Below are 24,516 nucleotides of genomic sequence, written 5' to 3'. Positions count from 1 at the left end.
GGAAAGGAAGCGCCGTTCGTCCCTGATAAGCGATAGGATCGACGCACGGTTGAGAGCGCTGGAATACGATAGCGCGCGAGCGCTGTCACGTGATTTTGTTTTATATTTAGCGAGCTTTCTTTAATCGGAGAAAAGAGAAATCGCCACGCAGCATGTACAGTCGCGGACAGAATAAAATGGACCACGGCGAAGGCGGCCGGAGCGGCTGCGTGGGCGGCGCTGCTATCGCGCTTCGTGCGCTCCCGACGAGAGTACCCCGAGTGACGTCAAACTTCTCCTCCGCACCCTCGCTCTCGCGCTGGCGCTTGTCGCGCTTGATAAATTTCTAGTGCCACGTTCGGCTCCTCTGCTGCTGACGGTCGGGACGATGGGGCGCGTGAATCGCCAGTAGTTCAGCACTTAGCGCTGTCGCGCAGTAGCGGACGGCCGCAGCGCATCAAAGCGCCGCGCTGTGAAGGAACCAAACTCGATGTTTTTCTTTTGTCGGCGATTTACAGTCGCGGACGCAATGAAATGAGCCATGGCTTCGGGCGAAAAACGCGAACCAGTGCCCACAAGTGAAGGCGCCTGATACGTGTTGAGACGTCTGCTCTTGCATGCGCGTCCCTTTTAGTTCGCAGCCTCTCCAGACGTCTAACATCGGCTTAGAGCTATTTAATTGTAGGGCGCAGCGCGAGGTGACGCCGCTACAGCGCCGCAACGTCTGGTGTGCTGCCGGAATGGGTTGTCGGGGGTGCACTGTTCTCTGTGCCCAGCTCACGCTGTTGCTGACGTCTGCCACCATAAAGCCACAGTCCCTATACGTTTCTTTTTTCTGTCGCGTGACCATGATACCGCGTACTCAAATGATAACTGCGGCGTCTCGTCCACTAGACTCCAAATTATCCGTGCGTGATAGGTTGTTGGAATGACGGTGCGCGACCCACTCTTTATATTTGCCCATGCTATCTCGCACTGCTAGGGTTTATTCGCAGGAGATAATGCGACGAACTAAAAGGGACGCGCATGCAAGAGCAGACGTCTCAACACGTATCAGGCGCCTTCACTTGTGGGCACTGGTTCGCGTTTTTCGCCCGAAGCCATGGCTCATTTCATTGCGTCCGCGACTGTAAATCGCCGACAAAAGAAAAACATCGAGTTTGGTTCCTTCACAGCACGGCGCTTTGATGGGCTGCGGCCGTCCGCTACTGCGCGACAGCGCTAAGTGCTGAACTACTGTAAAGCCCCTCAATTTTCCAAAAGTAGCGCCATTCTTAGATCTTTCCGCCACCCGCTCACCCAGGCGCTTCCTCCTCCACTTCTCCTGTCGCCGCGGCCTCCTCCGCTCCCGCATTGGCCAATCTGTGTCACGTGAAAGCAGGCCCCGCGCTTTTGTATATTTTTTTCTTTCCGGCGCAGAGCAGGCGCCGCGCTTTTGTATATCTTTTCTTTCCAGCGCGCTGCGACCCCCATTCTTGGGCCTGCGCGACGAAAATACGGCAGGCGGTTTGAAGGAGCGCGGTAGTTTTATACAATGTGTTAGGGCCGAGTGCTTAATTGCGATGCCGTGCTGCTGCGCCTACGGTTGCCACAACAGACCCAGTGACAGCAAAAAGCTTTTTGCTTTACCATCCGCCGGGAAAGTGGAAAGAAAAGCCGGGAAAGAAAAGTGTGGATTCACAAGATCGGGCAGCTGACTTCGAGCAAGTGGCAAAGAACGCGCGGGTTTGTGAAGTAAGGGCCACGGCTCCTCCAACCTCCTCTTTTGACGCCCGTGTCAAAACGGGCCCGTGTCCAGTGCATTGGGGGCGCGTTAAAGAACCCCAGCTGGAAAACATTTAATCCGGAGCCCCCATTATGGCGTGCCTTATGAGATCGTGGTGTTGGGATGTAAAACCCAAGAATCAACTTTTTTTTCTGTCTTGTGTGCCTTGACTGTTCCAGTTAACGCAACACTGCTTCCTTGTGAAAACTTACAACGCAAAAGAATACAGACGCACGTAGTATACAGAGATAAAATTAACACTTCAACAAAAGTGTTCCTGGTGCCAATGAGGGGAGGGGGATAATTATTTTCTGAACCTCTTTCCAGTTGTCCCATCAAGTTGCTTCTTTTTTTTCTATCAAATTCTAACCATTTGCACTGTAATATATAAATAACGATTTCATATGCTGGTACGTTGTTCAAATTATCTATACCGCCTATGTGTGAAAACGTTGCTCATGGCCACCACAACCTGTGCATGAGCTACGTAAATCTGTAAAAGGCGCGGAACAGAAACGGCCCTGCTGCCAGGCATTGCTGACCGCAGACAGTCGGAATCTCTCACGCGCCGGCCGAACAAAAGCATCCTGCAGGTACATAAATTAACCTACGAAACCACGTGCACATACTTTCACGCTGTCAAAACCTGAAACTCTGGTAATTACACGCGTGTCTGAGCACACCGCGTGCTTGTGTCGTGTTTCAGCAACACGAACTTTCAACGTGCGCGCGCTTTACGCCTTAAATACGCCTTGAATAATGGTGCTTTTCTCTATTTCTTCCGCAAATCCGACACGACATTCTTAAGGCCAGTTACCGACTGACAAAGCAAGATCTAGTTTGAAAAAACTGCTCCGCAGGACTCGAACGAACTTTTCCGCGGATTTCCTCCCGTAGCGTGTTAGCCGTCGTCTGCTACGGCAGGCCCACCGCCGGCGGCGCCACCGTCGAGGCCGCGCCGAGCGGAGGAGGAGGGAAGTGAATGGCGCTACTTTGGGAGATTGAGGGGCTTTAGAACTTGCCCACAAGCCCATTGTTGGCTTGGGCAGGCTCGTATTTGTATGTAATTTTCGAAATAAATAAATCATTTATATATATATATATATATATATATATATATTTCGGCATAGAGCCTGCGAACGGTGTAGTGCGTAAGGGTAAACTTATATCGCGAGATCACGCGTTGCGTAGGTTGAAAATAAGGACAATTTGTGCACATCGAATTTACTTCTAAAACGTTTAATTAAGCTCTTGCGTCGCAGGAGATTCGCTTCGTCCAGCGCGTGCGTTGGATCTGCAAATTTCGTTTTGTCTTGTTACGGATTACCAACTGGCCCGACCACACACCTTCAGCGCTTTCTAGTGCTTCGGGGTCTGTTAATTGATTCTGAAAGTCCACGATTGGCTGTGGGAATTTACTAAACCCTATCGATATTGGTTAACTGGAGGTGGCGTCGCTTGGTTCACGTGGTATCATACGCATTTGGCGGAGCGCATATCAGTTAGTAGCTGTCACAAACGAGGAAAAGGTCCGCAGCAGTACAGGTGCAGCAGCGTGGATTAGAGTCACTGGCTTTTCTATTGACTCTAGCGTAGATAACCACGCCCATCGCGCCCCGGAGCCGGCGTTGCGCTGTCGTCTCTCGTCGATAGAGCATGCAGCTTTCTAAATGACATGTTTTTTTTGCCGCAATTGAACACTCACAAAAGGAAGACACATAAAGACAACACAGGCGGCTCTAGTCTAGCCGCCTGTGTTATCTTTATGTGTCTTCCTTTTGTGCGGTGTTCAATTAGTCTAGCCGCCTGTGTTGTCTTTATGTGTCTTCCTTTTGTGAGTGTTCAACTGCGGCAAAAAAAAATAAAATAGCTGTGGCTTAGGTAAGGTTAAGCCCAGGATGCGAAGCATACTAGCCTTTATTTTAGTTCTTGAACCACTGTTTAGCCTGGTGAACTGCTGTTGCTTGGCTATATTTGGTTCGGCTAGACGAAGAAACAACTCATGCATTACTGCTTCGCCTTCAAGAGTGGAACGCGACAGCGTTCCCGTCGACCCGCCAAGGGGTGTAAGACAATGGGCTACAGGGCAGCGACTACGCGCCCCGCATTGGACGCGGTGAGCGTCGAGCAAAGCAGCGTTCGGCGCGGCAACGAAATGTGCGCCTGAGCAAGAGACGCACGCCTTAGAAAGAGCTCGTTTCTAAGGCAACACCGCATTCACTAGACCCTGGTTCGATTCCCACCCAGCCCGTCTTGCAAGAGTTGAGCCAAAGCCACTTCTCCTCTGTCGTGACGTCACGGTGTCACGTGGTTTCAAGGCGACACCGCCGCGCCTGAGGAGCTGGGTTGAGCTCTCGTAATATGCTTCGCATAAAAAGATGTCTTTTAGCAAGCACCAACTAGGCCAACAAGCAGTTCTGATGCAGCGTTCGCCGCGCCCGGGGGGACGCTACCAGCGCGCGTAGCGAGCGGACGCATGGGACATCGGCTCCGGCGATTTTCGACCGTGGCGGCGGCCCAACGCGTTTGATCCCGACAATTTTGGACTTGACAGGACCAGCAAGTCAGCCGGCACGCAGGGAGACCACTCCCAATCCGGTGGGCTGATTTGTTGACCTTTTTAAGCGTTTTTCCTCCCATCCGCCATAGCGCCGCGACGCAGCCTCAAGGCTGAACGCCGGCGTTCGGCGGCGGGGAGGCCGCTCCAAGCCAACATGGCAAGCGCAAACCAGCAACGCGGCTACGACCCGGAAGGCATGACATGGGCAACTGTGCCGCAGACCAGTCGGACCAAGCCTGCAACGCTAATGTGATCCGGGCCTTTGAAACAAGAGCCCAGAAACTCCAAGCCTGCGCACAAGGGAAGGCCACGTCAGCTCACGGAGGCCACCATGCGCAACCCGACAAGGCACCCGATGAGCGCGCAGCCGGAGGCCCAAGGCAAGTCAAAGCTGCATGGAAACCCAAGTTTCTCTGCAGATTTAGACCAGACGATGTGGTGCTAATCATCAAACCATTAACGGCGACAAGCTTGAAGAACTTACAACGCGGTGAGCTAGGCCTAGCCCTACGACGGCGAGTCGGGGAGGCCGAAGCGGACAACTTTTACTTCACAATATCCCCGGACCAAAACCTGATCATCGTGGGCACGTCGAGCATCCACGCGGCAGACAAACTGGTCGGGGACTTTGCGATAAAAATCCAAGAAGGAGCAGACCTCCATTTGCACGGGCACGTAAAACAGAGCGAAGACAACGTGATTCACGGAGTCATCACAGTGGCCAATCTGGAAACCACCGAGTCCCTGCGAGGGAAGGTGAAAAGCTTTCACGGAGAAAGCACCATCCTGGAGATCCGAAAGTTCGGAACTTCTAACAAAGCCAGAATCACCTTCGAAGGCAAGTACAAGCCCAGAGCTGTACTGTACAACGCGCAAGTCATACCGGTAGCAAGGTACCGCCGCACCATACCAGCGTGTAACTTGTGCGGCACAGTGGGGCATAGGCCAGATACCTGCCCGACACCGAGACAAGAAAACTGCGGACTCTGCGGAACGCTAGCCCCGTTTGTGGAGGGAGTGCGGTCCCCTCACCTGTGCAACCCAAAATGTGCGGTATGTGGCGGCGAACACGCCACGAACTCCAGAGACTGCACGGCGAAATTTCGCACGAACGCGCAGCAACAACCCAGCAATCAGGAGAAAAGGAGGAGGAAAAAGAAGAAAAAAAACAAGAAGAAGAAGAAGGGAGGAAGCGGGAATCTCCCGCCCCCTCCACCTAGCAGGGAGTCGACTTCTGATCAACCCAAGCAAAAGAAGGCCTGGGCCAGCATAGTCCAGAACGGGATGCGGCAGGTGAGTGGGACCGCCTCTCCTCCTCCTCCTCCCAAACCTTCCTCTCCACCCACACCCAACCCAGTAGAAACCGAGTTACGAAACCAGATAGCAGCCCTAAAAGCGCAGATCGCGGTGCTAACGAGCAAACTAGAAAGTGCGCTAGCTAAACCCCAGCCACCTCAGCAAGAGGAGGCGATGGAAAGCGACACAGCACCTAGTCTTGAAAATAAACTAGAAGCTATGATGAGAAGGGTCCAGGAATCCATTCCCACCATAGTCTCACAACAGATAGCGAAAGCGATGACGGTTCGCAAATACGCTAACACGAGGAGACTCCAGACTCCCCGAGCCTACAGGATGCGTAGGGTGATAAGCGAGGACGAGGAGGAAGACCACCAGGAGCAATTTCCCCTCCAGAATAACAACAATCTCCAGATACAACATGGCGAGACAAACTAAAAAGAGTCCCATAACATTAACGCAGTGGAATAGTCGAGGCTTGAAATCGAGGACTAAGAGAGCGGATCTTAGGATGCACCTGTCTACGTACGAGCATACTCCGGCAGTGGTGGCCGTACAGGAACCTGGCGGGAACGTGAGCCTCACAAACTACAAAACGTTCCAACTCGACCCCCTAACGTGCATCTTTGTGCACAAAAACTACACTGCAAATTTGGTAGATCTGGAATTACAAACCAGCTTTTCGCACGTGAAGGTGACTCTTCTGCCACTGAAAAAGGAGGATTCGCCGCTACACATCCTGAACGTGTACTGCCCACCTAAAGCAAAAAACGTAACCTTCTCCACACTCCTGAGCAGAGCTATCAGGGAAGCAGGACGAGACCCGTTACTAGTAATGGGAGATTTCAACGCGCAGAGTCCCTCATGGGGCTATCATCGAGAAGACATACGAGGACGGAAGCTAGCGGAGGCGGCGTCCGCGTTAGGTCTAACCCTACACACTGACCCGGCGTGCCCCACGCGGATAGGGAACTCGGTGCAGAGGGACACGTGTCCCGACTTAACCTTCACGAAAAACGTGAGGCGAGTGGAGTGGACGAATACGGAGGAAACTCTCGGTAGTGACCACTGCCTGATCACCATAACGATCCGTACGAAACCCCTTACCAGGCCTACGGGGCACACTATGCTGCCGGACTGGACGAAATTTAGAAAGGAATACGAGGTAAGCTCCATCCAGGAGCAGGGATATCAAGCCTGGACAAAACAGCTGCTGATCAACCTGCGTTCGACGGAAACGCAGGTAAAGCTCTCAGAGGCGGTGACGGACGTGGACACCCACCTCCTCCACCTCTGGGCAGCCAGACGCAGCATGGTCAAAAGATGGCGTAGACAGAAGCATAACCGAAAGCTAAGAGCTCGGATCGCGGCAATCACTAAAGAAGCGGCGGAGTACGCGGCGCAACTCGCGGACGCGAACTGGGTAGATAGGTGCAACGCGGCCGCTGGGCAGATGTCTAGCAAGAACACATGGCGCCTCTTCCGGGCACTCATAGATCCCAACCAGACGCGCACCGAGACGCACAAGCACCTGCAGAGAGCGGTACATGCATTTCAAGGAAATACGGCCCAGCTTGCACTGAAGCTTCGGGACCAGTACCTGACCACAACCCAAGATCCAAGGGGAGACGCTTACAGATACAATGGAGCCCAAAATGCTGAGCTGGACGAACCTTTCAAAATATACGAACTCAAGGCCGCTCTAGCGAGGATGAAACGCGGGACCGCGCCAGGAAGGGACGGGATCTCGGTAAAACTCCTAGCCAATCTGCCGGACCGCGCATACGAATCCCTCCTAGAACACTTTAATTCGATTTGGGTGGGCGAAGCTCCATTTCCCACGGAGTGGAAGACGGCGCTGATAACTTTCATCCCCAAGGCGGGCAAGGCCATAGATACGGATAACCTAAGACCTATTTCTCTCACCTCGTGCGTGGGCAAACTGATGGAAGCTATGGTCAGAGACAGACTATCTGAGTACCTAGAAAACAAGCGAGTCTTCGCCGACTCGATGTACGGCTTCAGGCCAAATAAATCGGCTCAGGACATCCTGCTGCAGCTCAGCAGGGAGGTACTAAACCCGATCGAACATCCGAACGGGGATAAGATAGTGCTGGCCCTAGATCTAAAGGGAGCCTTCGATAATGTGACACACGAGGCGATCCTCACACACCTATCAGAGACGGGATGCGGCAGGAACGCTTTCGAGTATATAAAACGCTTCCTCACGGACAGACAGGCCTACGTGAGGATCCAGAACGCGGAACACGGCCCCTTTCTATTAGGCACGAGAGGGACGCCACAGGGAGCGGTGCTATCCCCCTTGCTTTTCAACTTGGCAATGAAGAACCTGCCGGTCCACTTGGAGAAAGTCCCGGGTGTGCAACACGCGCTGTACGCGGACGACATCTCCATTTGGGCCACGCAGGGCTCTCTCGGTGAAATGGAGGCCAGCCTGCAGGAGGCGGCCACCGCGGCGAACGAGTACGCGAAAAGATGTGGCCTTCATTGCTCCCCTCAAAAATCCGAATTCGTGCACATTCGCCCCAACAAAAAATGCACAAACAAGATAGAATTGAGACTTGGATCGGAACCGATACCCGAAAGAAAAGAAATTAGAGTCCTAGGTCTTTTCATCCACCAGCGTCGGCTGGCGACGACCACGCTCGACAAACTAAAGAAGGTGGGAGATCAGGTGGGCCGAATGGTCCGCAGAGTCTCGAACAAGAAAGGGGGACTGCGAAGCAAAGACGCCTTGCGGCTGGCCAATGCCTTTGTAACAAGCAGAATCCTGTACTCGACCCCCTATCTCCGCCTCAACAAACACGACCAGAACATCATCGAGGTGATAATACGCAAAATGGCGAAGAAGGCCCTCGACCTCCCGATAACCACGTCTAACCTGAGACTCCAAGGTCTGGGTATGACGAACTCCTTCGATGAACTTAGAGAAGCCCACCTCACAGGTCAATACACGCGATTATCGCAGACGCCGTCAGGACGCCGCCTTTTGGCCCGTCTGCACATAGAACACACGACTCTAACCGAGGAGAGAGTAAGACTCTCTCAGGAATGGCGTTACGCCCTGCACGTAAGACCACTCCCAATTAAGATGTCCAGGGACGACCACGAGGGTAGACGCAGGGCCAGGGCAGAGGCCTTAGCTCACCACTACGGAAGGAAACCCGGGGTATACTACGTGGACGCATCCGGCCCGCACCATGGCGGGTGGTACACGGCGGCAGTGATCCACGAGTCCAAAACGGTGAACGGGCTCACCTTCAAAGCCCGAAGCGTCACTCAAGCAGAGGAAGTCGCCATCGCTTTAGCGGCAACACACTCCGATTCCAAGACAATCATAACCGACTCGCGAGGGGCGTGTCGGAACGTCCAACAGGGCTGGGTCCCGTACCTGGCCTACCGGCTACTGCAAAATAGCTCGTACGTAGGAGGTCCATCCCACCGCTTCATAGTCTGGGCTCCGGCCCACTCGGGGCTAGGAGGAAACGAGGCAGCAGATGCAGCCGCCCGCGCGCTCTCTAACCGGGCAACCTCGTCCCCCGCCACCTCTGAAGAAGCAGCGGAAGCCACGCCGACCTACACTTACAAGGAAATAACACAATTATACAAAGATAGACATAAACTGTACCCCTACCCGTGTAAAGGATTAACGAGAGCGGAGGAACGCCTGTTCCTCCGCCTTGTCACGAACACCATGATGTGCCCGGCCTCGCTAAAGCACTTTGACCCTGCCTTCTCCGGGGAGTGCCCGCACTGTGGGGAGAGGTCCTCGGACCTCTACCACATGGTGTGGGCGTGCCCCTCCAACCCTGCTTTTACTCCACACCCAAACCCCACCCGGGAGGACTGGGAGGCGACCCTACTCGCCTGTTGCGACCTGAAAGCCCAAAAGGCGATGGTCGAACGAGCTATGGCGGCAGCGGAAGCCACTGGGGTCCCGTACTAGGGACTCCACCTAGTGTTTGTGAGGGGAAAGGCACTAAGCCTGACTCCAGAGCACCCTCCATGTAACTCCCTCTTTTCAGAGGAAATAAACGTTTTCACCACCACCACCCGCCGCGCCCTACAATCACGACGCGGTGGCGACGACTGCGCCACCTCATGCGAACTGGCTCGCGCAGTTTCGTCGAAGTTTGTCGCGGGTTTCTTGGGGTGGCTGTTGCATACGATGTTATAGACAGGTGAGAGCTTAGGGAAAAATAAAATAAAAAGAGGCAAGACGTTCATGCACGTGATTCAGCTTCTCGAGACAACTTGGGCGGCAATGTAAGACGTCGTAGTAGCGGGCTCCGGCTTAATTTTTGACCACCCGGTGGTTTCTTTATCGTACACCTAAATCTAAGCACAAGAGCATTTCGTACTTTTCACCCCCATCGAAATGCCTTACATTGCATTAAAAGCGTCTTACATTCCATTATAAAGGTGCCAGAGGCTGAACTTGTGAAGTTTCGAGGAACCTTTACTGTGTCACGACGGCCTGAAAGCGAGGAAAAAGATCGAAATACCTGATGTCACACTGACGTACGGGTGCTGCATGCTCGGCGCAAAGTTAGAAGAAATGGAAGTTCGGCTTCCGTTTTGTGTTCTAGTAAATCAACGTCTTCTAGCGAAGTTGACGAACACCTAGAGTTCCGAACAAAGACTTCATCAGTCTTAACTGATCTAGCGTTTCCCTTTAGTGTGCCTTTATGCCAGACACCTTAATCAGTCGACTTGACGTCTTGCTCCGCTGGCGCGTCACCGTGTGCGGGCAGCTGCTTGCCCCCTTCCCCCCCCCTCCCTCCCCCTCGGCTTGGGGCAGATTGAGACGTCGTCCAGCCGGGTGTGTGCGAGAGGCATGGGAACTCGTTTGCCGCTCGAGTGGACACACGTCCGCCTCGTTCATCACGCTAGACTTGATTTTTTTTTCGTTTTTACCTCGTGCCTTCTGGGCGACACGATCTGTCACGACCATTCCCTCCGGCGCCGCGCGGACCACTGGCCGCTACTGCACCCGCGTCGCGCGCTCTGTCTCGGTGGTCACTCTGCGCTGACCTCCCCGAATTGCCTGGGCCAATTCGAGGGTATTAAGCGCGATATGTATTTTTTTTTCAGCTACCTCCCAGGCAAAAGTTTTGTTGTTTTGCGCCGGTAACCGAATTAGTGCGAGAAGAAAAGTGGAGAGTAAAAATTGACGTCGGAAAGTTGGGATGAGGCAGCAAGGTTCCTTCACCACCACCAGGTGGCTGCACCGTGCAAACCATTCACATTTGCGCTTCTGCTCATTCGTTGAACGACACAGCCAAGCGGCCAAGCCCTGTCCCCCGCTTGCGTTGGCCCTAATACCGTGCTGCATGTATGGATGTATTTGTAAAGGGACCCTGAAACGATTTTGTCGATTTTCTACAAACGTACTGAGACCTTAGAGTAGGTCTTCCTGTTCATCAATTGACACATTTAAGTGCTCCACGTAAAGCGTGTAATTTATTATAAGGTTTTAAAAAATGCACATCGCTGCCGATTGCAGCAGACTGCTCGGCGGAATTTTAAGCCGCCCCTACCCATATGACGGAAATCACCCATATGACGTCAGTGGGGCGAGCTATCCGATTGGCTGACCAGGGCGCGTGATCGATAATTTTTCCAACTTTATGATAAACAAATGATGTTCGTAATAGTTGGAATGTTAGTTAACTTGTTTTTATAAAAAGAAAGTAACATAAAGAGAATGCACAAGAACAATTTTTCAGTACACTCAAGTACTTCCCGCAGACAGGAAGTGTCGTCTGCTTGTGTTACAACGAGCTCCGTTCTTGAAGAGAGCTCCGCTGTCAGTGTCGGTCTGTCTTTTCGCGAGCGCTATGGTTCGACTTTGTTGCGTTGTGGACTGTAAACGTAATGACTGGCAATTCCAGCTGCGACATCGTGTCTCTCTTCAAGCCAGTAGACGAGCGGACAGGCTGCAGCGCATCGGACTGCCGCTATTAGATCGGCGCCAGGATTTGCGCGATTGCGGCCGTCACTTTACACAGGAAGATTGCTAACGCAATAGCGTTTCGCGAGTCCGGTATTAGGGCAAACGCAAGCGCAAGGGGACAGGGCCTGGACGCTTGAATGTGCCGTTTAACGGGTGAGCAGAAGCGCAAATGTGAATGGTCTGCACGGTGCAGCCACCTGGTGGCACAGAGCTCAACCACATACAGTAGCAGTAACCAAACGTATTCTTTGTTGGTGGCGTAAATTTTTCGCAGGAGTGTAATCATCAACAAGTTGTTTTTGTAGATGTTTAAAATGTTTTCCGCTTTATTAGAGCAATATTAGCTCTGTTTGGCTGGTCAAGCTCTGCGTCAACAAGTGGCTGGACCGTGCAGACCGATCAGGCTGCTGACGTACGTCTACGCTAAAGTTCCTTCATCAGCTTGAGTTTATGCCTACAGCCATCTGCCGAAACACCCAGCTTGCCGGTGGTTACCGGAATACTAGACACGGTCGGCGCTGCGACAGAATGCTCGCAACGAACGCTGCTTCGATAGCTCTCGCTTGGGGTCGACGGCCAAGCAGCTAGCGGAGAGGTTTCGAGCGGGTGGGGGCGGGCTCCAAAACAACCGGAAGTGGACGATGTAAAAAACTACGCAAAGATAACTACTTCCTTTCCCACTTTTCATCTGATAGCCAGAATATAGCTAATGATTTGAACGATTTCTTTTCTAGAATATCGGGTATTTCTAGACCACACCCGGATACATGTACACTAAAAACAGGTAACCTACGATCGGCTTACCTACCTTTGCTGGCTGATTGCGACCTGAAAACAGTTATTTTTAGTTTTAAACTCAACAAGTCCGTAGGTGCCGATGGCATCTCTGTCATCGAGCTATGAAGAAACTACAGCTACATCAAGGACGTTTTGATAGCAATAATTAATAATATCTTGTCATGCGGCGTTATTCCAATCAGACTGAAAACGGCAATCATTATACCACTCTATAAGAAAGGATCTCGAGGCAAAGTTGAAAACTACCGCCCCATATCAGTTTTACCTTGCATAGCACAAATTTTAGAGAAACACATGCTGCTCACTATGAATAGCTTCCTTGATACTAACAGCATGTTATCACCGCAGCAATACGGCTTTATAAAAGGCAAAGGCACTCAGGCACTTCTGGATGATTTTTCCGATTTCCTAAACTTCTGTTTCGAAACTAACCAGGTAGCGTGCGCATTGTTTCTTGACGTAAGCAAGGCGTTTGACAGTGTCTGCCATGACTTGTTAACAAAGCTTTCGATGATGGGATTCCGTGGTTTGTTTCTGTCACTTCTCTATAATTTTCTCCGGGACCGGTTTCAGTACGTCTCAGTTCAAAACTTTCACAGCAGCCTTTCTCTAATCAAATCCGGTGTTCCACAAGGTTCAGTATTAAGCCCTCTCCTATTTAACATTTACGTTAATGATCTGTCTAAGGCAGTCCCCATTAAGATATTTCAGTATGCAGTGTTAGTTTCTCATGCAAATCAATATTCTGATGCAGCTTCTCATTTACAAGAAGCAGCAACGAAGGCAATGGACTGGTTCGCCACAAATTTAATCGACATTAACGTATTAAAAACACAACTTGTCTGCTTTCGAAGTCCATTAACGGGAGTACACTTGACCAGGGAAGTAATATTACATAATTCACATTGCAATCCATGTTCTTGCGCCCCTGTCGACTGCACATCATCCGTAAAATATGTCGGTTTGCGTTTTGACAGCGATCTGTCAGGGAATTCGCATGTTTCTTATGTCTGTCAGAGGATTCGCTCAGTGCTTTGCTTACTTTATAAAATCCGTCACCTCATGCCCATATCAGTCAGGAAAACCACCGTGCATGCGTTGTGCTACAGTGTTGTCCTATACGGAATTACTGCCTACGGACATTGTGCTCTTCGTTATCAAAAGAGAATTAACTCACTAATACGCTCCCTTTTAAAAGTTATAGGTTATGACTTGTGTCTTGAAGGAAACACCGACATTTTTAAGGCATTATCGATGCCAGATTTTTCTTCGGTTCTACTGCACACAATAGCCCTGAGACATTTCTGGGACAATCGTTATAAAGTACCGTATGTAACTCCCCGTAGCCTTAGACCAAAATGGCGTTATCAAATACCTCGTTGTGCAACAAAATACCGCAAGAGAATGCGCGAATACTATGTTCCTGCGTTGTTTAATTATTTACCCCGTAACGTGCTGCAGTCAACATCAAAATACAAGCTCAAGAAAGCACTAAAACGTGCGGATTTAAGCGGCTATAACATGTACAGAAATAGACCTCGCTTACCTCCTTCTGTATTACGCCTACAGAGTGGCTTTGATTAAAAATGTGATCAGAAAGTTTGTTCCTGCACAGCTTTTATTGAAGCATTTGTGGTTTTGACTCATTTTGTTATTTATAATCATCTACTCATTTTGTGCCGCGCAAAGTAATCATGAGGCATGGTGATACTTGTACGCGCCAGATGTCTTCTCAAACCTTTATATGTGCATATACGTACACCTATTATAAATGCGTACAATGTGAGTATCAGTGCACGTATATACATTTATCGCTTCCCTGTATTTCTTTTTTTTATTCTCTTTCTTTCTTGATATTGTAACAGTTTGTACGCTGTCCGTCACGCTCTGCCAGTCAAGCCCAATGTGGCTTTGGCAGGCCTGATGAATGTATTTGGTTTTATAGAAATAATAAGAGAGTCTATTATTATTATTATTATTATTATTATTATTATTATTATTATTATTAAGTAAGTAAGTAATTAAGTAAGTGAGTAAGTAAGTGAGTGAGTGAGTAAGTAAGTAACAGTAAGTAAGTAAGTAAAAGTAAGTAAGTAATGTAAGTAAAGTAAGTAAAAGTAAGTAATTAATGTAAGTAAAGTAAGCAAGTAAGTAAGTAAAAGTAAGTAAGTAATGTAAGTAAAGTAAGTAAAAAAAATATGGGGTTTTACGTGCCAAAAGCACTTTTTGATTATGAGGCACGCCGTAGTGGAGGACTCGAAATTTCGACCACCTGGGGTTCTTTAACGTGCGCCTAAATCTAAGTACACGCGTGTTTTCGCATTTCGCCCCCATCGAAATGCGGCCGCCGTGGCCGAGATTCGATCCCGCGACCTCGTGCTGAGCAGCCCAACACCATAGCCACTGAGCAACCATGGCGGATGTAAGTAAGTAAAGTAAGTAAGTAAAGTAACTAAACAAAGTAAAGTAAGTAAAGTAAGTAAGTAAGTAAGTAAGTAAGTAAGTAAGTAAGTAAGTAAGTAAGTAAGTAAGTAAGTAAGTAAGTAAGTAAGTAAGTAAGTAAAGTAAGTAAAGTAAGTTTATTTCAACCATCCCGTCATACATGATGATGCAGGGGGACCGAAGTAAAAGCTGTCTTTCAACAGCTTGAAAGAGCAACGGCCCCCTTTATTTGGCATAAGCATTCAAAGTGACATAAAAAGATACACAAAAAGAAGCACTGCCCACGGCGGTCACATTGCACTACAGAACAATATATAAACATGTCACATAAAGGCTGCATCTGGTACATAATTATTTTTAAAAAGAATGAAGCCGTACACACATGGTAAAAAAATTGAAGGCTTCTAATGGTTTACACAATGCAACGACATGGCAAAGGCACTTTAACAGAAAAACATAGGAATAACATCGAGTAGCACCATAACTCTCTAAAGTGATTTGGCTTTAGTTGCATAAAGAAATAATAAAAAAAGTTCAGGAAAGAAAGTAAGCCATGAGTGTCCGAAATGTGACATATTGGGGTGTTATATCCTGTCTCAATAGGTCATTAAAAAGTCGTAAAAGCCGGTGTTGTAACGTTTGTAGACCATATGTTGTTCGAAATGTTTTAATTTCCCACATATCTTTATTTCTTGTGTTGTTTTGTTCGCGCCTTCTCGGGCCTGAAAGATTTTGATAAAAGATGTTTTATTTAAATGTTCTTGTTTAAGTGCTCGGCTGAGGCGATAGTCATAGATTTTTGTAATGGAACTATTTTCTGTTCTAAAAATATTTCTCTTGTATGATGTAACCTCGGTAATTTCTTAACAATCTGCATTGCTTTTTTGTAATATAAGTAATTTGTTCAGGTGTGCGTGTGTTGTAGTTTCCCAGATAAGGCTACAATAGTTAAGGCGAGAATTAAAGTGTAATAAACTAACATAACACAATAGGATAAGATTTCACGGCTGCGATAGAGCAGACCAATTAATTGTGATAATTTGGAAGTAATGTGGGCCACATGATCGTCCCAGGACATCTGCTGGTTAAAACACAACGCCCAGAGTTTTACACTGGGGTACTATTTTTAGCGGATGAGATCTAAAGCATATCTGTTTTGCCAAAGTAACTTGTTTACTCTTGGCCCGAAAAACAACTGCTTTTGTTTTGCTTACACTAATTTGCAATGCATTTTTTGTGTCCATTTGTCTAGGTGTTTGAGCATGCAGTTTGCTGAATCTATTAGATCATTGACATTTTCGCCGGATAAGAATATGCTCGTATCATCTGCGTATATGATAAATTTTGCGAGAGGAAATACGTTGGCGATGTCATTGATATAAAGATTGAAGAGAAATGGACCGAGTATACTTCCTTGCGGGACATCGCAGCGGACAGGGAGAGTTTGTGAGATGAAGCCATTTACACTTACAGCTTGTCGGCGATATTCTAGATACGATTTGACTATGGATGCTGCGTGCCCGCGATAACCGTATCGTTCAAGGTTCCGGAGAATTAATTCATGATTTATAAGGTCCAACGCCTCTGTAAAATTAATAAAAATACCCAAGACTATACTGTTCTGTTCAAATTGTTTTAGTATATATTCCTTCTGCTCTGAGAGTGCGAATTCTGTTGAAAGGTGCTTTCTAAACCCATATTGTGATTTGGTGAGTATATGAAGTTTGGATTCAAATTCTGTAAACTGTGAAGAGCTTTTTCTAATACCTTTGAGAATATTGGAAGTATTGATATTGGGCGGTAATTGCCTAACTGGTTCCTGTCTCCCTTCTTGAAAAGTACTGAACAGCGGGCAACTTGTATTCCATGAGGAAATACAGCATTTGCAATATAGAGATTAATGATGTGAGTGATGTAGGGCAAGATAATGTCCAGAATGGATCTTATGGGCTGTATTTGTAGTCCATCTATATCACGTGAAGTACTATTTTTGAGCTCTGTGAAAATTGTCATTACTTCAACTTCAGTCACTGGTTTAAGATATATTTTTTTGTCCAACAGTGGGACGTCATTTAAGTCGTTATCCACGTCTCTGTCACAAGTTCATTCACAATGTTCATTCAGTTGGTGTTGAGTCAGTTGTTTGCTTTCAGTTGCGTTTTGTTCAAATGCATTTTTCTGCATGCTTGCGCAAATATAGTGCACAAAATATCATTTCTCTCTGTAAATGTGAACTGTGTGCCGACTCCACCAACTGCCTGATCTGCCAAACAAGCACATTGTGCTTAGGTGCATGGATCAGCACGTTGTAGGTATGTATGTATGTATGTATGTATGTATGTATGTATGTATGTATGTATGTATGTATGTATGTATGTATGTATGTATGTATGTATGTATGTATGTATGTATGTATGTCTGTATGTATGTATGTATGTATGTATGTATGTATGTATGTATGTATGTATGTGTGTGTGTGTGTGTGTGTGTGTGTGTGTGTGTGTGTGTGTGTGTGTGTGTGTGCGTGTGTGTGTGTGTGTGTGTGTGTGTGTGTGTGTGTAATAAAAGTATCGTATTGTGCTTATATATCTTGTTTTCCTTTGCTAATTGGTTAGGTAGATATCACTCTTGTATTTGTTTTGATTTTCTATTTATTGTGCGCATATTGCATGGCTAGCATCATGTGTACCTTTATTGATTTATTGATGTATTTATTCCCAGCTCTGTAATAATCTCAGTGAGAGATTGTCAGTATTTAATAATAAAAATGAATAAAATGTATATGCAGATTTCACATATGTATTAAATGTTGCTGCATTTCGCCAAAGAGTCCACGCGCATTCTAACCTCAGTTGAAAGTTAAACCTCCTTCCTGTCTGTTTAGCTGCTTCACGATATACGCCCTTGGAACAAGAATAATAGAAACCAACTAGCCCAGTAGGCCTCCCTCACACGCTTCACTTTCTCTTCGGGTAACCAATATAATACCAGATGATTAATGAATATATAGTTGTGGAAAAAAAACAAAAAAATTACTTTATCAAATTAAGATGGTCGATTGTTTCTTTCTGTAGTGTCCCTTGCAGGCAATCTTAGCACTCTGGTGACAAGTGTCTCAACCCACCTGTCTTAGTCGTGCCACTTACCGCCTGTCTTTCCCGCAGGGGGGCGCCTCTGCTCCTTCTCGCCGTGCGTGGAACAAGTGCAGCGCACGTGCGAGGCGTTGCGTGCCCGCGGCTTCGTGGACGTGGTCACGTGGGAGTGCCTCGAGCGTCCCTACGAGATAAAACAAGTGGTCATGGCCGACATACGCGACGCGCCCGGGACACTAGTAGGTGGACAGGCAGCGAAGAAGGGAGAGGTGCGTCTACATGTGCTTCATTCTGGTGACTGCTAAAGTGCCTTACGAAAGAGCATCGTAAAGGAATACCGGTTAGGTTGGAATAATAAGTCATGCTTTTGGAACAACAGACAAGTTCGCTCTTACGGTGACATCATTCACTTTGGCACTGTCTATGTTAGTTTGCCATAATTTTAAGATGGGGCTAAAAAATGCGGTCCTGTTAGCCATGGGGGTGTCTCCGCTGTGTTCCTGCAATACATTTTTCTCTGTCTCGCTAGATACATAAAATAACCAAAGTAAAACTCTGATTAAAGATCCAGTGCGCTTCATATGTGCCATCCAGTGTTTGGACTCATCCTTGTAACATCGTTATCATCGATGCCGGCCTTCATTTGCCCACAGCGTGGGGTCCATTCGTATGGTGAAGTCCTACTTACATGCTCTGGAACCAGTATTATTTCGACTATTGATGGTGTGAAATAGAGAGAAGTAAATCTATTGAGCTTGCATCACAGCCGGAACACTAAAAAAATGAGCGAATAATATAACACAGTCGCACGTTTCAGCAAAAACATTGAAAACTTTGCCCCCAGCTTCGTAATGTGTTGATAGTAATGTAGTTGTCTCTTACGACCTGAGTGGTGATACCACAGGACAGTTTAGTCTCTTGTGTTTAACACTGCCATAGTTCTTGAGATTATCTTACAGATATACCCAGAACCAGCTGCGCGCGACGTGTGACCCTGCGCTCAGCCAAAGCATCAAGAACTAAAAGCATCCAGTACATTTGCGACTATGTTCTACTAATCGGTTATCGTAAAGATGGCGCCCTTATAATCTGTGTTAGTGTATCTCTGAATCCTTTCTCTCTCTCCTTTTTTTGCATAGAGAACAGACTTGCTATTTATGAGCAACGCGAACGTATTTTGGTAGAGCTTAGCCTTTTAAGATGTCACCCATTCGCTGTGCTTTTCTCTTTTATGATTCCAGTGCTGCTTGTGAAACGTTAGTGGTTATATGTATAGCTTTGGCAAGAGCCTCATCTTTGCATTTGCCGGCATGCTTTTACAAGGCTAGATCCACGTGTAGGTAACAACCACCTGCACCTGCCACGGAAGCCCAGTGGCTATTGCGTTGTGCAGCAGAGCTCAAGGTTGCGGGTTCAATCCCAGCCGCAGTGATGGCACTTCGATGGGACCGAAATGCAAAAAAAAAAATGTGTATGTACTTAGATTTAAGTGCACGTTAGGCAACCGCATGGGGTCAAAGTCGGCCCGTAGTCTCCCCTTATGGCGTCCCTCTTAATCAAATTGTGGTTTTCGCACGTAAGACCCCAGAATTTAATTTAATTTACCGACCGCCTCCTTCTATTATCCTGTAGTAACAGTAAATACTATGACCTCTTTTGATGTAACGATCGCACAAGGGCAAGCTAAAACCCTTTATTGAAACGTGACATCTATTCTTTCCCAGCGGGCAACAGCCGAGATACTCACAGCTGCGGAGGGAGAACCAATGCCCGGTGTGGAGAAAGCGTCCGAAACTCTAGACGCAGCTGAAGCTGCTTCTGAAGAATCCAAGGCTACTGCAGAAAGGAAAAGAGGGAAAAAGCGTCGTGGTCACACCGAAGATCCGGCTTCCAAAGGCTTCTGTTTCCATGCGGCCATACCTTCTTTGCAGATTCCAGGCCACACGGGGTACCTGACCTTTGCGACTCTACTGGCCTCTTAGCAATCCTACATTTCAGATAGCAGAGACAAGTGGCTAGCATCCCCCTTACATTTTGTTTCGTCATCCCTTTGCCAAATAAAACGAAATGTCTAATTAAGCGTATTGCCGGGGGCGTGCTACGCCATCTTGCTGTCAACACCATACAAAGACGCAACCCGCCTCATTGAACTACACTGCGGGAACTACGCCCCATGCAAGAGCACGTTCAGTTGTTGAGCGCACTTTGTTCTGATGAAAGGTCGCTGGTGATCGATGTTCACAAAGGCATTAGAAGCGCCTGTGTGCAATGCACCGGATGCTGCACGTGCAGCCATGCACATTGTGTGCATACCGATGGGTGACAGGCCCTGATGAGCTTGTAGAGGACAAAATGGGTGTTGGTGACCTGGAGTGTGACACGGAAGCGTCATCTTAGGATCCGGAAGCAGTACAAAGGAGTCCAGTGCCATCTGGCAATCGTGACTACCATAAGGTCGTCCAAGGCACGCTGTTTGACTGGCTGAAGGACAAAGTTGTCATGCTTTTCTTTAGAAAGACGAATCAATGTGTCCTTGCAATTGGCAAGGCTTTATTTGATTCCCTCCTGAAAACTGATATGGTGTCGTATACCATGTTGTGTTAGTGTAATAAAACTGTCATGAGTTACTTTTATTTTATTGAAACATCGAAGTTAAACAATAATAAAAATGAAATTAACTCGCTACAGTGAAACCCACGTATAACGATACCGGTTTTATCAATATACTGGTTATAACAAAACGCTGCTGCACCACCAACTTTCGTATGTTTTCTATGGAAAAATAACCCGCTTACTAGAATATCCCCATGCCGCATTTTCGGTTATAACGATGAAGTCTGGCTGCTGGGTATCCGTGCCGAAAGGTAATGGAATACGAAATCCCTGAAAAAAAAAAGAAAAAGTGAACATGCTAGCCGAAGCACGATCGCCCGCCACCCAAACTGCCGCCGTGCTTCTCTCCCCGTGACAAATGCGCGCCAGCTTCGCGCGAATCTGTCGTTGCCCTTCCACGGCTCCGAACAGGAATGGGTTGCGCCCATAGCTCTGCGCCGCGCCATCCTCCGAAACACGAACGGACTGCCCCAACTGCGCTCACAACGCTGCCGGCACTGCTCCTAGATTGCTCGCTGGGCTTTTGGCTGGGCCCTCATTCTGTGCCATTATGCTAACGGATGAAGTCGCTCGTGCTTGTCCTTGTTAGTTGCGTCGAAGTCGTTCCTGGCGATGTAGTTTCTCAGCCTCGTTTGAATCGCCGCCGAAACGGAACATGGCTGATCCGCCCGCTGATCATCGGCAATGCAAAAGAAAGAAAGAAAGAAAGAAAAGAAAGCGCACTGCTATAGATTTGAAAACGAAGTGCTTCTAACCGATGAAACAATCGTCGCGAACGTTTCTGCATCGGATAGCGGCAGTGACGACCACAACGGTGGCGCTGACGCGGTAGGGCAGGCTGCCTCATCATTGTCCCCGCGGGAGGTCCTGTAGGCGATTCAGTCCCTCATGGTCTTGTTTTCGCGAGGAACTTTCCGCTTCGCTACGTGGAGCACCTGGGTGCCTTGGAGGAGGATGTCGACACGCTTCGCGTAAAGCAAGCAAGGCTGACGGACATGCGGTTTTCTCGTGCAAGCCAGTGGGAAGTACGTAGAGAGGTGCTTGTGGCGGTCTCGTCCCAGCGTTTCTTCTGGATTTCTTAAGCGGAGATGCTGCCGCGGCAATCTTGCCGCATTTGCGCCTTCTGGGGCCACCAAAGCGATGCCTCGGTGGAGCTCGCTTGTCACTTGTCGCCCGTGACCCACGTTTGCAGTTGTTATAGCAGCCCCATTCTTGAACGCCGACAGCCGCAGCTTGTTAACAACATGCGATAGCAGCGCGCATTAAGCGGAGTTAAACAGTTAAACGAGTCAACACAATCGGAGGCAGGATCGAGGAAGATGGTTGGGAGAACTGGCCTCCCCGCCACTATAGTTTTCTTGGAACAGCTATGCCATCCCACATTTTGATTTCTTTTTTTGTTGTGTGCAACTCGGTTATAAGAATTATCGGTTATAACAATGGAATTTTTCATGGCACTTGAACATTGTTATAAGTGCGTTCGACTGTATCACACGAAACCGTCTTCACGCCTGCACTAACATACACTAATGACAAACACGTTTAGGATGTGCAAAAGCTAAGTGTATGTAGCACTTATGTAAAGATGCCGGATCCCCTACAGTGCGCCTATTGCAAAACATTCAAGCAGTTTTTCCTTTGATAAATGGCAACAAAATTGCATACACGGCTAGTTAAATATTGCTACAACGAGATTAGTGGATGTGGAATGTCGTTGCGGAGTGGTTATATAAAGTTAATTATACATACAGTGCGTGAGAAATGAAACAAAAGGCTGTGTTCTAAATTTTGCTGAGGACAAGTTCAGAAGGTGTACATTCAAGCAGCTAAGGCGTCAAGTCGAACAGGGACATTATGGTACATTCACTGCCTTGCATCCTCTCCAGACATTTTTTTTCATAATATCTGACATTTCAAACACATAAGTGCAATGAGCAAGTCGTAAGTGCAATGAGCAAGAAGATAACTTTTTTTCTCATACCAAATAAGTTTAAAAAAGTAAAAAAAATTGCGAAGAAATGGGAGAAGCTAATAGCCTGTTCTATAGCCTAACTCTAGAGTGCGTACAGCACAAGAGCTAGTGGCCGACCAGCTCCGTTTACGAAAGAAATCAGAAAATGCGCCCCATCAATTCCGTCTGTTTCGCCGCATTGACAAGGATGCGCTCCATAACATTTTCTTTCTTTTGGGTTGTGTCGTCACGTTGGTGCTTTTTCGCCGGTGGCTGATCATCCTGCAGGGAGCAAGTGAAACTGGTTTGTGCAACCCAAACCATAAACTTCACGAATTGCACTGTTCATCATAGCAATTACTGGAGATTATGTCGGTCTATAGGGACCATGTTTGTGCAGAAAAGCAGTCTATAGGCACATTTTCAATAACACAGCACTATCATCATCATAATCAGCCTATTTTATGTCCACTGCAGGACGAAGGCCTCTCCCTGCGATCTCTAATTACCCATCTCCTGCGCCAACCGATTACAACTAGCACCCGAAAATTTCCTCATTTCGTCACACCACCTAGTCTTCTGCCGTCCTCTGCTGCGTTTCCCTTCTCTTGGTACCCATTCTCTCACCCTAATGGTCCAACGGCTATCTAATCTGCGCATTACATGACCTGCCCAGCGCCATTTCTTTCTCTTAATATCAATTCGAACATCGTCTATACCCGTTTGCTCTCTGATCCAAACCGCTCTCTTTCTGTCTCTTAAAGTTATGTCTAGCATTCTTCGTTCGATCGCTCTTTGCGCGGTCCTTAACTTCTTCTCAAGCTTTTTTGTCAGTCTCCAAGCCTCCGCCCCATATGTCAGCACAGGTAAAATGCACTGATTGTATACCTTCCTGTTCAATGATAACGGTAAGCTTCCAGTCAGGAGCTCGCGATGCCTGCGGTATGCGATCTAACCCATTTTTATTCTGTGAATTTCCTTCGCATGGTCAGGGTTTCCCGTGATTAGTTGACCTAGGTAAGCGTACTCCTTCACAGACTTGAAGACAGACAGCAATTGATGTGGGAGGCAAGGCACCAAGGCAACCATTAGGCAAGCTCTGCCAACAAACAAAGGACCTAAAAAAAAACGACAAAGAATGAATGTGCCTAACTCAAGAGATAAGATAGAATTCGCGGCCACGGCCACACGGCCACAGGAGCTCGCCGTCATCATTGCCAGCTCCGCTTAGTTGATTTTTTTATATCCTGAGGAGGGAAAGAAGCCAGAAACCGGGTGTTTAAACAAAGACTTTAGGTGGTATTTCATAAAATAGTCATAACGGTTCCTTCGGAGACATACCGTCAGCGGAGGCGAACATGGGTTAACGGGTGATATGAAGTGATTAGCTGCTAGTTAACGAAAATCCACGAATTACCTGTTTTAGTTTCACAGGGCTCATCGCAATCGGGAAAACGAAGCGAGCTCTCCGTACAAGTCGTTCAACTTTTGTATCTTGAAAAAAAAATCCGATTGCACGCGGTACTGTGGCACGATGAATTCCGGCTGTCGAGGCGCGCGAAACCGAAACCGGGAGGGTGCAGCGCGCGCGCATAGCCACGCCTGTTGCGACAGCGTGGGACACGGTAGAGTAATTCGGTGACGGCCCACAACGCGCTGGCTACCCACCACTAATAAGGCTAGCACTAGCGCGCGCTGCAACCTCTCAGATTCTGTTTCGAGCGCACTGACAACCATCGTGCGACAGCTGCGCATTCTTCCCTGCAGATGCAGAAGGCTGCGCCAGAAGTTCATCTGACATTGATCAGTACTGCAGCTGTAAGTATTAATTATATTGTATTTATTCAACAGGTTTAGTCATTTCTCACGGCACTCTTCGGGCAGGCCCGCATGCTGTCCTGCATCTTGAATAATTCGTCAAGGAATTATTCAAGGAAGGCAGACTAGGTGAGGCGATGAAATTAGAAAATTCGCGTGTTCTAGTTGGAATTTGTTATCGCAGGACAGGGGTAATTGGAGATCGCAGGGAGAGGCCTTCGTCCT

General features: G+C 48.0%; 1 protein-coding gene across 1 annotated transcript in view; it reads left to right on the top strand.

Moving 5' to 3' along the window:
• Positions 1-20,542, top strand: part of Trmt61 (tRNA methyltransferase 61) — a 66,206-nt gene extending 45,664 nt beyond the window's left edge. Inside the window, exons 3-4 of the mRNA XM_065428375.2 lie at positions 17,982-18,178; positions 19,634-20,542. Of these exons, the coding sequence (XP_065284447.1) occupies positions 17,982-18,178; positions 19,634-19,891 (455 nt within the window). The 3' untranslated portion in view covers positions 19,892-20,542. The remainder of the gene's footprint in view (positions 1-17,981; positions 18,179-19,633) is intronic.
• The last annotated feature ends 3,974 nt before the right edge of the window (positions 20,543-24,516 follow it).

This window comes from Dermacentor albipictus, chromosome 7 (genome assembly GCF_038994185.2).
Source record: "Dermacentor albipictus isolate Rhodes 1998 colony chromosome 7, USDA_Dalb.pri_finalv2, whole genome shotgun sequence".
Lineage (NCBI taxonomy): Eukaryota > Metazoa > Arthropoda > Arachnida > Ixodida > Ixodidae > Dermacentor > Dermacentor albipictus.
The sequence above is the reverse complement of the archived record's forward strand: the minus strand, read 5'-3'. Positions and strand labels throughout refer to the sequence as shown.